The sequence below is a fragment of the Geotrypetes seraphini genome, chromosome 10 (genome assembly GCF_902459505.1).
Source record: "Geotrypetes seraphini chromosome 10, aGeoSer1.1, whole genome shotgun sequence".
NCBI classification, from domain to species: Eukaryota; Metazoa; Chordata; class Amphibia; order Gymnophiona; family Dermophiidae; genus Geotrypetes; species Geotrypetes seraphini.
In genome coordinates, this window is record NC_047093.1 from 129071619 (window position 1) to 129087175 (window position 15557).

Below are 15557 nucleotides of genomic sequence, written 5' to 3' on the forward strand. Positions count from 1 at the left end.
TGGCCCGGCGTCCTGCCCCAGTACTGCTTGCTGTCGGGAAGGTGGAGAGCGGCCTGCAAGGTTGGCTACAGCAGCTGGTGAACATCAGCAGGCCGCTTTGAAGAGGAGCGGCAGCGAGAGGGAGGAGTCGCTGGCACATGCGCCTCCAGCTAGCGCAGGCGCCATGAGGACTGGCACAGAAGCACACCTCACGCCACCAGGACTCACGATCTTTCAACAGTGCATGCGTGCTCTATTATTATAGATGGAAATAGGCAGCTTCTCCACAGACTGCTTACTAACAATTCCAATTAATACCAGGCTCATTATACAGCCACTTGAACAATTGTATTCAAAAGGTTTTCTCTACAAACCATAACAATTACCATACCCTTTCTGGCACAAACTGCAGCCTGTATCTTTAAGAGCATACTCTCAGCTTGTGGCTCCATCTTATAGCTCTAAACATCTCATTCCCGTTAACTAACAGATAGTATAGGATTCTTTTGTTTGGCTTATTTTAGCTTACTTGTTCAGCTCCGAGACTTTGAGATACCCTAGCTTTATGCAGAATGCATACACATCAAGTTCAAGTTTCAAGTTTATTAAAATTTTTGATTAATCGCTTTGTCTTTTTTCAAAGCGATGAACATACATATATATAAATAGAATTAGTTAATATTACAATCTTAAAAACAAAAATTAAAACATTAATTATACATAATTGTAAAAATAAATGTAAAAGAGACAAAAAAACATGACATGACATGAATTTAGGGAAAAAAGGGATAAGAACTACAAAATATAATTAAAAGGAGGTTGGGTAAAAACATAAGGTAGGAATTTATTTTCTTTAAATATTGAATCATTGTGTTCCAGATTATAAGTTATTAATCAAAAGCGTCTTTGAAAAGGAACGTTTTTAAATTAATCTTAAATTTATCAATATCGTGCTCTTTTCTTAGGTAGATTGGCAAGGAGTTCCACAATTGTGGAGCAGTAACAGAAAAGATGAATTGTCTTCTAGTATTTATAATTTTAAGAGATGGAATTGACAGTAAATGCTGTTCGTTAGATCGCAAAACTCTATTTGTGGAATAGGGAATCAGGGTTTTATAGATAAAAGCAGGAGTTTTAAACAACATTGCTTTAAAAGTCAATAGACATATTTTATATGTTATTCTATGGGTTACTGGAAGCCAGTGGGCGTTCTTAAGAAGCGGCGTTACGTGATCAAATTTTTTTTTTTTTTTGTTATTAATTTAATGGCAGTATTTTGTATTATTTGTAACCGTCTTATTTCATTTTGTGCAATTCCCTTAAAAAGTGCATTGCAATAATCCAATTTGGAAATTATTAATGAATGTATAAGAATATTTAATGATTTAGAACAAAGATATTGCGACAAGGAACGAATTTGGCGTCCCTATCACAATTACAAGCTGAACAGCAGCGTTTTCATTTCTGATTACTTCTGCAGAATTTGGCGTTGCTCATGGCGACTGCCCAGGCCCTCCTGCGACAACCCTCTGCCTGTGCCGCTCTGAGAAAGAACATTTAACTCACCTTCCGTATTTAGCAGCTGTGGATTCAGACCACTGACTAGAAGCTGTAATGTATTCGTCAGGGATGTGGCCTCCTGACATGCCCAAAGGATATCGGCAAAGAGCTAAAAGACAGACAAAGAAAGTAAGAGTGAGATATCCAAGTGCAAGGAAGTCAACCTTCAAAAAAATGATTAGGGTTAGGGCTAGTTCCATTTTTATTTTATGCTGAAGTTTAAATAAAAACATCACAGTGGATGTCTTAGGAACATAAATTTAGGAACCAAAGGGCCTCCTTTACTAATACATATTAACCGTTTAGCATGCCTCGTCAATCTTTTGCCTTCAAGCTGGTAGAGATGTGGAATGGACTTCCTGACTCCTTTAGACTGATAGGCCAGCTACAACAATTTCGTAAAGCCCTGAAAACTCTGCTGTTAAATGGCTTTAACTATAGCATCAAAGAATTGACGATAATCCAGCTTTTTTTCTTTTACGGACTCTAGTCTTAATCACGTGTGAACCGAGTCGAGCTCCGTTGGGAGATGACCCAATATATAAACTGAAGACTAGATTGGATTACCGTATTTGCCGGCGTATAAGACGACTTTTCAGTACCTTAAAATCCTCCCCAAAGTCGGGGGTCGTCTTATACGCCGGGTACTGTTTACATGCAGTGGCGTACCAAGGGGGGGGCGGAGGGGGCGGTGCGCCCCGGGTGCCAGCCCTAAGGGGGTGCTCCCGGCCTTGCCGTTCAATCCCCCCCCCACCCCCGAAGGACCGCTCGCCCCACTGACCTTCCTGCACCACCTGTGAAGCAGTCCGCAGCAGGATCGCGAAGTCAGCGTCAGCGATCCCGCCCCTCCTCTGACGTCAGAGGAGGGGCGGGACCGTGGCGCAGGAAGCAGCGCAGGGATCGCTGACGCTGACTTCGCGATCCTGCTGCGGCTGCTTCATAGGTGGTGCGGGGAGGCCAGGGGGGCGAGCGGTCCTTCGGGGTGGGTCGGGGCATCAGGCCTTCAGGGTGGGGCGGGCGGGCAGGCAGGCAGGCTTTCAAGGGGGAAGGGGTGACAGGCAGGCAGGCAGGCCTTCAAGGGGGGACAGGCCTTCAAGGTGGGGAAAGGCAGGCAGGCAGGACTTCAAGGGGGGACAGGCCTACAAGGGGGGGGACAGGCCTTCGGGGGGTGTAGGCCTTCGGGGGGTGCAGACCTTCAAGGGGGGGACAGGCAGGCAGAAGGTTGTGCAGAAGGTGTGCGGAAGAAGGGGTAGTCTTATACGGCGAGTATATAACAAACTCTATATTTTAACTGTAAAAGTTGGGGGGTCGTCTTATACGCCGGCAAATACGGTAGTTTATTTGCATCCCACCTTGCACAAAGCAGGTCACAACCAATACATACATAATAGTAGACGTACCAAAACAATTGCAGACAATAAAACAATTGAGCAGCCTTTTTTAAGCACATTAAATAATGTAAGCCCTAAATTTCTTAATAAAATCTGTTTACTAACTATAGGGCTCTTTTACTAAATACATGGTTGATACACAGTAACAGCCTACCAAACAAACATATTGAAGTGTTTCGTGGTCAAATTGATGTTAGATAGGGGGGGGGTTGTGGGAGGGGGGAGGGGGGAGGGGTTTACAGTGGGGTAGTTTTCTTGAGCCAAGTCTGGGTTATAAAACCCAAACCTGGACTCTGATTGTTTAACATTCCAAGTTTATTAAAACGTGATATACTGCCTCAAAAATTGTCAAAGCGGTGTACAGTACTCCCCCCAATATTCATGGGGGATTCCGTTCCAGGAACCCCCGCAAATTTTGAAAAACCGCAAATGCGGTTTTTCGCTTTTCAAAAGGCAGGGGAGGCAGGAGAGGGCAGCTGGAGCGCCGGCGGGTGAAGAAAATCACTCACGGTCTGCTCTGACCGCCTCTTCCTGTAGTAAACTCGGGCTACACCAATCAGGAGCTGCTTTTGACACTTTACTACAGGAAGAGGCGGTCGGAGGAAACCGTGAGTGAGTCTGCGACCGCGAATTCGCGGGGGAACATTGTGCGTCAAAAATATAAAATTAGGAACATACTATTAATACTTTGGGTAAATACATAACAGGAGGGGGTAGAACTATAATCATTTATAGGAAAGAAGGAGAAAAGGATGGCACAAAAGGGGAGGGAAGCTACGCTTGTCCCTATAGCATTTGCTAGATCTGCTAGGTTTTGCTGTACTTTTCTTATTGGGAAAATGTTTCAAGTTCAAGTTTATTAAATTATTTGATTAAACGCTTTTCAGGATACAAAGCGTTTTACAAAGAAATAAAATTGGATTTCTTAAATCACAAATACATCGTAAATAAAAATAATTACTTAAAAATTAAAAAACGAACTGGGGTAACAAACACATGGAACAGTAGGAAAGGAGGGAAAAGAAAAAATACAATAAAAAAAAAAAAAAAAATGTGTTAATCAGATTAGGTTAGAACATAAGGATGATGTGAGAAAAAAAATTTGCAAACTTGAAAATCTAAAAAAAAAAAGGGGATATATAATCAGAGTTTAATACAAAACGATGAAATTAGGAATCAACCGAAAAATAAACTTTTAGTTAAAGGCTTCTTTAAAAATAAAACACTTTAAACTATTTTTGAATTTATTCAAATCTTGTTCAAGTCTTAAATAAAGAGGGAGTGAGTTCCAAATAGTAGGGGCTGTAACCGAAAAAATCAGGTCACGGCGAGTACCGATGATTTTTAAAGAGGGAACATATAGGGACGCTTGTGAGGATGATCTGAGAATTCTTGACGGGCTGTAAGGAATCAAAAGCCTATCTATAAATGCAGGAGTATTATTTCTTATTGTCTTAAAGACAATATCTGTTTGTATTGGTCTATGCTTTATTTCCTGAATAAACTGTTTTTGTTTTTTTTTTTTTTAAAGAGCGTTTTCTGGTAATTTGCCTGTTACCATGTGTTAAACCGCCTGTTATTATATTTTTGAGAATTCTGAGCTGAGAAGACGTGGCATGGACAAGGAGTGGGGGTGGAAGCATTAGCCAGCTAACGTGTTATATTTATCACAAGTTGACTGGCTAATGCAGAGTTAATGTGGGAGTTTATAAGCTGATTACCATTACAGGCCGTTATTAACTGTTTAATCAAATGATGGCCAATGACAGCTTGGAACAGTGCCTGGACAGAAAGAGGAGGGGATCCAGCAAGAGAGAAAAGAAGACCCAATCATCCACAGTAGAATCAATCCAACGATAAAAACAGATGTTCTGAGAATGATTTATTATACTCTCTTTCACAATAAAACCATAAAAATACAAATGTAATAGTCCAACCAGACCCTACACGGTCCGTGTTTCGGCGAACACGCCTTCCTCAGGGGTCCAATTGAGGTCAAATACACAAATAAAGAAATGGACTACACTTCTCCTTCCGTATCTGCGGATTCGCTTATTTGCGAATTTTCGGCTGCTGACTCCGCCCCCTAATTTTCATCACTGAACCTGGCGTTTCGCATTGGAAATTGCTGCTCCCGGCGTTGTACGGAGCAAATTGTAGGTCGAGTTATTCACGGTTTATTATCTCTTTCAGGTCTATTTTACCGAAAACCGCAAATAATATGCAAAAAGTTATTCGCAAATGTTCTGCCTGCATCCCCCGCGAATACGGAAGGAGAAGTGTAAAAACAGTGTGTCTTTAAGCATCTAGTTGGAAATGACTGGAGACAAGCAAAATGACACAAAAAATCGCGACTAGATACTTGTACAGAATCTTTTCCCTTCCAACTTTAGCGAGTGCCCTCTCGTTCTCTTCACCTTGGAGAGGGTGAACAATCTCTCTTTCTCTACTAAGTCAATTCCCTTCAATAACTTGAATATTTCGATCATGTCCTCTCTCAGTCTCCTCTTTTCAAGGGAGAAGAGGCCCAGTTTCTCTAGCCTCTCGTTCTATGGCAACTCCTCCAGTCCCTTAACCATTTTAGTTCCAGTTGTCTACCACTCTCTGGGTGAAGAAGAACTTCATGTTTGTACAGAATCTATCCCCTTTTAACTTTAGCGAGTGCCGTCTCGTTCTCTTCACCTTGGAGAGGGTGAACAATCTCTCTTTCTCTACTAAGTCAATTCCCTTCAATAACTTGAATATTTCGATCATGTCCCCTCTCAGTCTCCTCTTTTCAAGGGAGAAGAGGCCCAGTTTCTCTAGCCTCTCGTTCTACGGCAACTCCCTCAGGGGCAGAGACAAAGAGGGGTGCCAGCACCCTCACCAACATGGCATCCCTCCACCCCCCCCCTTACTATACCTCTGATCTGTGGTATAGCCATGTCATGAGTAGTGTGTGCAATTCTGGTCGCCCCCATCTCAAGAAAGATATTATGAACTAGAAAATGTTCAGTGTGAAGAGCAGCAGGTTTCTAGCACACTACCAGGCAGAGCTCTGGGTTTCTGGCCCAGAAATATCTAAGGAAAAGGACTATTTAAATTAAATGATTAATTTATAGAGTGTGTATGGTTGGGGCAGACTGGATGGACCATTCAGGTCTTTATCTACCATCATTTACTATGTCACTATGTTATATAGAATCATAGAATCAATGTACATAATCTCGCAATTGTAATAAACCAAAACCAACAGTAAATGGTGGCAGAAAAGACATGAATGGTCCATCTAGTCTGCCCAAAGTCACACTCATTAATTTGCAATTAAAATGTCTTTCTTTGGCATTTCTGACATGGGCTGTAGAAGTCCACCCCCACCCAGTCCTTAAATTCCATCTACAGGAGTTGCTGCTGAAGCCCACTCCAGCCTATCCAAACCATCTTGTCATTTGAAGGACACAGATCATAAAAGTCTGCCCCAGGACTTACATTCCAAATTACTGGAGTTTCCACAGAAGTCCTCTCCAGCTCATCCTAAACCGAACTGCCATATACAGGATGCAGACTGTGCAAGTCTGCCCAGTATCAGCCTTAGTTCTTCAAAGCCAGACATGCCAACTAAGCACTACTCAACACATCAAACACACATGAAACAATTTGTTTTGGTTTTTACGATGCCATTCCTTGTCTAATTAGAGATCTTCTGGGTTCATCCCATGCCTTTTTGAATTCTGTCGCTATTTTTATCTCCACGACCTCCCTCAGGAGGGCATTCCAGACATCTACCACCCTCTTTGTGAAAAAGAATTTCCTGATATTACTCCTCAATCTACCACCCCACAACCTCAATTCATGTCCTCTAGTTCTACCTTTTTCCCCTTCTCTGGAAAAGATTTGTTTCTATTTTAATACCTTTCACATATTTAAATGGCTGTATCATATCTCCCCTGTTCCGTCTCTCCTCTAGGGAAGTTTCTCAACCTTTTCAAGCCAAGTACCTCCTAAGCCTAACAAATACCAACCGAGTACCCCCGGCCAAACTCTGTCCCTGACCACACCCCATAATAATAATACTAATTGTAATGCAATTTCTTCCATCCATTTTTCATATACACACAATATGCATAATGGTAACCACAAAATTAAAAAAACAAAACAAAACACAAAGCACACTGTACGCAGAGAAAATGTTAATTATCATTTATATTTGGGGGGTTTCAAAGATGTCAAGGCAGATGATTTTAAAATGTGCAATGTCACCTCAGTAACAACTATAGAAAAATAGACAAATATAGTGAGCAGATATAAATTCTCAAAACTGACACATTTTGATCACTAAATTGAAAATAAAATCATTTTTCCTACCTTTGATTTCATGAGTCTCTGGTTGCACTTCTGACTGTGCATCCAACATTTCTTTCACAATCCAGCTCCTTCCCCTTTGGGTCCAGGTTTCTATCCCCCTCTGTCTGCACCTCCCATAGTCCAGCATCTGCCTCCTGTCTTTCCCTTTTGGTCCAGGTCTTTCTTTCTCTCTCTGTCTGTCTTCTGCTTACAATCCCCTCCCTCCCCATCCCGGTCTTTCTCTGCCTCTCTCCTTTCTTCCTCCCTCCCTCCTTCCAATGTCCCCCTCACTGCCTTCCAGCCTTTGTCCCACCCCCACCCCGAAGCCTGCCTGCCTCCCTCCCTCCCTGCCACACTGAAGCCTGGCTTACGTGCCGCTGATTTTTTCCCCCACGGACCACCACCGCTCACCGCTCGCTGCTGTAACAAATCCAAGAAAGGAAGGGCCAGGCGCGTGCAGCGATTGCACGCCACCATCCCACAAGCTCTCTCCCAACGTCAATTCTGATGTCAGAGAGAAGGTCCGGGCCAACTAAGCAGGGACGTCAGAATTAACTTCGGGGGAAGGCTTGTGGGCCGGCGGCATGCAATCACTGCACGTGCCTGGCCCTTCCCTTCCTGTGGTTGCGGTGGGGAGCAGCAGCGGCAGTGGTCAGCATTTAGCCCGCATACCCCCTGGAGTATGCATACCGCACGTTGAGAATCCCTGCTCTAGAGTATACATTTTCAGGTCTTCCAGTCTCTTGTCATACATCTTGTGATGCAAGCCCCATACCATTTTTGTTGCCCTCCTCTGGATTGCTTCAAGTCTTTTTACATCCTTAGCAAGATATGGACTCCAAAACTGAACATAATGTATATTTCTCATAGTGGGGCTTCACCAATGACACATAATAAAAACACACATACATATACATAAAACATTACTTCATGCCAACCCTTCCTGAAAATACAATTCATATAGCCTATCTGCAATCACTGACTGCTCAGCGACACCCTCACTATTTGTACGCTGTAATTCGCTGATTGTACAGCTCTCTTCACTGTGAACCGCCTAGAAGTCGCAAGATTATGGCGGTATAGAAAAATAAAGTTATTATTATTATTACTACATATGAGTATAGGCAAATCACCCAGTATTAGAAAGCTTCCATAAACAAACGTGTTTCCAATAATTTTAAAATTCTTGGCATCATTCAAACTCCTAATCTGACAGGGACACATTACCAGCCCTGAATGCTTCATGAATTTTCGCAGGGCCATGCTAATCTTCTCCGTATTGTTCCAGTTTTAGTATATTTAGTGGGATTTATGAACTGCCTTTATGAAGGGATTCACCCAAGGCGGTTAACACTGAGTAGTAGTCTGGTACTCTTAAGCATTTTCCCTATCTATCCAGGTTGGCTCACAATCTAACTATGATACCTGGAGCAGTGGAAGGTCACAAGGAGAGCCGAACCCACAACCTCAGGGTGCTGAGGCCAGCAGCACTATTATACCACTCCACTCTGCAACTTAATGCGAGTATATACTTCTACAGATTCTGTATATTTATTGCAAAGTGCTTTGTTATAGAACTGCGCTTTTTGTTTTTCATTTGCTCATGTATGTGAGCCTCCATACAACAGAGACCACACCCATGAGCCATTTTCTTGAGGCGCAGACAAGTTATTTATTATCCAAGGGAACGGGAAACCTCGACAAACTCGAAACTGAACTCCGAGTGCATGTTACAAGCGCATGCAAGTTTGCCCACTTATTGGGCGGCAAAACTTTGTGGAAAAAGACGTTTCTGTGCTTTACACACAAACAGACATTTACAAAATGACTCTGGTGGCCCTTAGCCCGGCTGAGCTGGTTTGTTTTTTTTACCTGGATTAACCTGGCTTTTGACACAGGTTAGGATGATCAGGAGCAGCAACAGCAGACAGGGAATCCTGAGATGCGAAGTCATATTTCAGTTATGGAGTGGAGTTCCCCAGGATAAATGGAGCAGAAAAAGAAAAAACTGTACAAAGAGAGCAAATAAACTTGTATTATGTTATTAAATCATATATACTTACACATTTCACTGCTTTGTCACCTTCTTATCACCCATCCTCTCTCCCTGTCTCTCACCCACCCAGCCTTCCCTGTTTCTCACCTTACCCACCCCTTCCCTCTTCCGGTGAGGCTGCCATTGGAAAGAAGCAGGCCACAGGACCTCGCAAGACCTGCTACAAAAAGGGGAGCCTCGCGGGTCAGGTGGATAGAAGGGGGGAAATGGGGCGGGGTAAGAGAAGCGGCGGGCAAATTTGGATTAATTCTCTCCTGGCGCAGCCATCTTTTCAGCGGCACGCCGGGAGGAAGAAGACAGTGGTCTGTGCCTTACCTTCCTACTACTAGGCCAATGCTTGCTGGTCAAGCCCAGTCCAGGTTGGAGCACCGCTCTCTCTCCCCTCCCTCATTGGTCGCGCTGCCGCTGTACATCGGAAGCTTGCATTCACTGCAAGGCCTCCCCGAACACCTTCTGCGGCACACGGTTACCACACACGGCGCTCTCCAGCCACGCCCTACCAGCCACCTCTTCTTTGTTCTCGGCTCACCGCTACCCTGTGCTCCACAGCGCAGCAGGAGAGCTCCACAGTTGCGCCGACTTGGCCACCGCCCTGCGCTCCAAGGCCACCAGGCGTGGAGAGAGGCATGAGGTAGATAGGTTCCCATCTCCTCGGTACATGAGGCAGTTTGCGTCACGGAGCAGTCAGCGGGGCCCGAGAAGCTTGGATGGCAACTCGGGCCAAGAGGGAGTAGAGCATGGAAATGATTAATGCAAATAGCAGCGGCCAGTTTCCCCCGTTTTCAGGTGATAGTGTGGCCTCCTGGGTAGAGATTAGGACAGCTAGTAGATGGGGTAGAATTCAGCGATAGATACAGTAGTTATTGCTAGTGAAAATTGGAATACCTATTAGAGGAATTGAGTTGTATGCTAGTGATAATTACTGTATTGCTTGATGTCATGTAGCCATGCTGTGGCCTACAATCAACTTTCCCTATCGGAAAAGTCATCTTGGGCTCAGACTCCGTTTTGTTGGAGGGGAGGGGGGAAAGGGGGAGGGCATGGGCAGGGTGACCTGTCTGAGGCCTCCCCAATTTTGTGGTTTTATGTTTCACTTATACTAAACTAAACTAAACCTTAGGTTTGTATACCGCATCTTCTCCACAATCATAGAGCTCGGTACGGTTTACGGGGCTAAGATAGAAAGGAACTTCAAAGGAGGGTTAAAGGATTAAGTGTAAAGAAGATATAGAGGGTTTTAGGGTGCCAGAGAGGGGGGAAGTGTTACATTTTTGAGAAAAGCCAAGTTTTCAGATGTTTTCGGAAGAGTTGGAGGGAGCTCGAATTTCGGAGAGGGGAACACTTATATAGTAACATAGTAAATGAAAGCAGATAAAGACCTGAATGGTCCATCCAGTCTTCCCATATAGGTACATGCATTATAAATTCATGATTAAATTAAATTGTCTTTTTTCTTTGCTATTTCTGGGCCATAGACTGTAGAAGTCACTTCACTTCCCTCCCCCACACCCCAATAGCATCATCACCTTTCATCCCTCCTGACATCATCTTTCTTTCCTCTTCTCCCTCCCCCCACTACAATCATTCCACCTTGAGATCACATCTGACCAGCAGAAGAATCAGTTTATTATTATTAATTTCATTGGATCTTTCTGCAGCGTTTGATTTGGTTAGTCATTCCCTGCTGATATCTTGCCTTGAATCTATGAGTATTACAGGAACGGTACTTGGTTGGTTTAAATCAGGGGTGTCCAACCTTTTGGCTTCCCTGGGCCGCACTGGCCGAAAAAAAATGTTTCTGGGGCTGCACAAATGCGCAAACGCTGTAGCAAGACAGAGGAGGAAGCCGGCAAGACGGTAAACACCCGGGGGCAGCAGAGGAAAACACTGCATCCCCCTTGACCAGGGCCGCACATAATACTCCATGGGGCCACAGGTTGGACACCCCTGGTTTAAATCCTTTCCAAGTGATAGGACTTTTAAATTTTCTTTTGGTGCCTCTTGTTCTCCCATGTGGTGTTCCACAAGGGTCTATATTATCACCCTTGTTGTTTAATATTTTTCTAAGCCCTCTTGCTTTAAGAATACAGGAGCACCAGACTAAATGTTATATCTATGCTGATGATATCTTGTTGGTATCTTTTCAGGTCCCTAAAATACCTGATTTCAGGTCATTGCAAGCATATTTAGATATGATTGATGAATGGATTTCACAAAACAAATTAATATTAAATCCTCAAAAAACAACTGGTATATGGATCACTGGTTCTTTGGAATCTCTGGTCAAGTCTCCACTCCTGCAATCCCATACTATAGAACTTCAAAAATCTATAAAATATTTAGGAGTTCATTTGGATACAGGTTTGACCTTCCATCCTCAGTTAGTCTCAGTAGTCAGATCTTGCTTCTATTCTTTGCATATGATACTTTCTATATGATTGTATATAGACACTTCTTGTGAATCTCTCATATATGCATTGGTTACATCAAAATTAGATTACTGTAATACCATGTATACAGCACTCCCTCAGGCCTCTATCAAGAAATTAGACAGTTCAAAATACTACGATTAGAGTTATTACCAACGCTCGTAGATATGATAATGTCTCCTCGTTATTTAAGGACTATCACTGGCTACCAATAAAATTCAGGCTGATGTTTAAAGCATTAACCTTGGCCTTTAAAGTGTTGAACAATGGACAATCTATCTTGTGAAACTTCTCATCCCGTATAAAAAAATTGCTCAGCATAAAAGGTCCCAATTTACCAGTCTATTCTTTTATTGGGTTCTTCTTTTGCCCCTACTAGACAAGATACAATACAACCATTTAATTTCTACTCTTTCCCAAAATATTCAGATTTCTGCATCTAGTAACTCAGGAATGAAAGGAGTCAAGATCTTTAGTCAATCTTTGGCTTTTAAACTTTTGCAACTAAGGAAAGAACTCCCCTATAACTCTGAGGAACCCTAGTCCTTTTCAATATTTCCGCAAATCTCTAAAAACTTTTCTATTTGCTAAACATTTCAAAAATTAATTTCTTTTGAAATCTTTGTTTTTAGTTTTTATTTAGTTGTTATTAACAGAGTCGAGCTTCCTGTGGTTGATGACCTGGTATATAAAGTTAAGCTTTAGTTTAGTTTTAGTTTAATAACTCAGTAATTATGCTTCTGAATGGGGTACAGCTAAATACTTAGGGCCCCTATAATTTATCTGCCTTAGATTTTCTAGGTTCCTTATCTTAAAAAGTGCCTAGTCAGTTCATGGAACTAGGAAATCAGAGCATAGCCAGAGAACACTTGTTAATCTAATTTATAATTTGGTTAAGCCCTATCCAGAAGGAGAACTTCAGTGGATGTTATTACTTTTACCATGCCACTTCAGTTTCAAGTTTATTAAAATTTTGATATAAACGCAATATCAAATATTTTCAATGCGTATAATAATAAAAGGTTGTTTTTTTTGGGGGGGGGACAAAATAAAACAATTTATACAGGTAAACATACAATCGATGTACACAATTAATTAGTGATACATAGTGAAAGAGGAGTGAACTACAATTGTTAAAGAAAGTAGAAGAACATTTAAGGAAAAACAACATCGGGAGGGTAATTTAAAATGTTTTACAAATAAAGCTAGGTCTAAAAGTGAAAGGGAGAAGTTGTGACCTATCTATAGATCTGGTTAGGTTTAAGTATTTGAGCCTGAGATTGTTGATAAAAGAGTTATCCCGTTTATGACTCGAATGCATCTTTGTATAGGTGGCTTTTTAATGCGCTTTTAAATTTTTCTAAAGAAGTTTCACCACGCAGATAAACTGGTAACTTGTTCCGTAGCTGGGGTGCTATGATTGAAAAAAATGTAGCTCTTCTGGTGCCTATTATTTTCAGAGACAGGATGGTCAGCAAATGCTGATCTATTGATCTTAAGGATCTGGCCGGGGAATACGGTATCAAATAAGATGTAAAAATATTGGTGTGTTGGTTTGTTGAATTTTGAAGGTTAATAGTGCGATTTTATAGATTATTCTATGTGAAATTGGTAGCCAGTGTGTTAATGCAATTTACTGTGAAGTTTGTCAACTAGACTCATAAATATGTTTCTCTGTACATAAAAACACACTCGTATTTGGAATCAGAGTTGATATAGTGGTTTGGACTTATTTTTACAGTCAAATGCTCACCAGCAGTACAGTATTTCAATAAAGTGGTTTTCAGTTAGTTGGCAGCAGTCTTCATCCTCTAGGAAAAAATCCCGAACACAGAGATGTCTAATCAACCTTAAATCAGTAAATGATTCACCACCTGCTAACTTTCTGGCTACTATAGGGTCCTTGTGTAGGGAACCCTGTACTTAGCTGAACAGTGCCTTTTTGGGCGAGATGGTTCTCCAATTTTATGGACAGGAAAAGGGAAGTAGGGTTGAACAAAGAACCTCCAAAGGAGTCAGCAGGAGATTCCACACAGTATAATTTTATTGTTCTGAACCAGGCCTAGTTATATGGACCATAGGATAATGCCCAAGTTAGCTCCCTTGGCTGTCCTTTCATATTTTATACCTGGGGAGTTTCCCGTGGAATTGGAAAGAAGATGGTTTTATTCTTTATTCACTAATGATATTCCGATGAAGGTTTTCTTTCTTTTCAGGACCTTCAGAAACGGTATTAGATATCAACCAAAGGCTTTTCTATTTATCTTTAACTTAGGCACTTGCTTCAAGAAGATTTGTGTAAGGGGGGGCTTATCCCAGCTCCTCATCCCTTTTGAGGAATTATCATCACATGGCCTTCAGCAGAGAACATTGATCTGCCAAATACATAATCTCTTAGGGCAAGCAGAATTTGGGAAACCTCCTCTTTATGTAGCACATTGGGAAACAGAATTAGGGCACTCTTTTTCAGCTCAGGATTGGTCAACCATATATTTTAATACCTTCCATCTCTCAGTTTCAGCCAACCTGATAGAAAATGGAGCAAAGTTGTTTTATAGGTGGCATCGTATTCCCTCTCGTATAGCTCGCTATGCTCCTTCTAATGGCCTTAAATGCTGACAACAGCATGGTCAGATGGGTACATATCTGCATCCTCTTCTTCAAGTTTCAAGTTTCAAGTTTAATTATTCTTAATGAATCGCCTATTTTAAATCACTAAGCGATGTACAAAGCCTTAATACATACAGATTGATAGCTTAACACATACAAATTAAATGTTATTAACAATATAAAGTAAAATTTTCTTGAATACTAAACATACTTGATTATATACGTATATTAAAATGTTAGTTAGGGTATAGAGACATACTTGAATTGTGAGGATAAATAGGCAAGAAATTACAATAATTGGATAGGAAAGGAAGAATAATAACAAAGGAAAAAACAAATAGGAAGGGGAAGTAAATTTATAGATGAATAAAAAAGCATAATAAACTATTAAGAATCATATGCATCTTTAAAGAAAAATGTTTTTAGTGTTTTTTTTAAAAATGGATAAATCTTTTAATTCCCTAATGTGTTGCGGTAAGAGATTCCAAGACTGAGGGGCAATAACAGAGAACATGTCGTTACGCCTAGTTCCAATCACCTTCAACGAGGGGACCGACAGGAGGTTGGAAGAAGATGAGCGAAGAGACGGCAGACTGGAAGCAAATTAAATCGGCAGTGGTACAAAGTTTTAAACTTTTCAGAACCGAAGCCCCTAGGCAGAATTGGACTCACTACCGTTTGAAAGAAATCACGGATGAACCTTAAAGAAAAGTGCTCTGTTGACCATTAAATTTTTCAATACAGATTTTTGTAGTTATTTCACAAGAAGCATATCACTTTAATATATTTATTGGCCGTGCACTTATTTGATTTAATTTAAATACACTTATTGTGTCCTCTGATGGTGTGCATCACAGAGCAAAAATAAGCACAGCTTTTACTAAATTTAATTGCTGTTTCATAAAATATTAAGTCAATCTGATATTTGATTATTTATTACAATTAAACACTTTTATTCTGTCTGGTCCAAGATGAGATTGAGGCAGATTAGAACAGTTTAGCACATAATGAAAAACAAAAGTGAAACAATAACAAGGTTCTTCACAAACATCACTATTCAAAATAAAGTTTATTTAAAAGTCCATTATTAGGTACAGCCCACATAATTCGAGGGTCATTTCATAAATAATGCACACTATTTTTTAAAATTTACAATTTTTTTTTTTAAAGTATTTGTTTACAATCCTTCAATATAGTCTCCCTGCTTTG

At 41.2% G+C, this 15557-nt stretch overlaps 1 protein-coding gene across 1 annotated transcript in view; it reads right to left on the reverse strand.

Annotated features, from left to right (window-relative positions):
* Positions 1–15557, reverse strand: part of DDR2 (discoidin domain receptor tyrosine kinase 2) — an 88206-nt gene that overhangs the window by 53779 nt on the left and 18870 nt on the right. Inside the window, exons 2-3 of the mRNA XM_033961168.1 lie at positions 9126–9261; positions 1546–1648 (exon numbers count right to left, since the gene is read on the reverse strand). Coding sequence (XP_033817059.1) covers positions 1546–1648; positions 9126–9207 — 185 coding nt within the window. The 5' untranslated portion in view covers positions 9208–9261. The remainder of the gene's footprint in view (positions 1–1545; positions 1649–9125; positions 9262–15557) is intronic.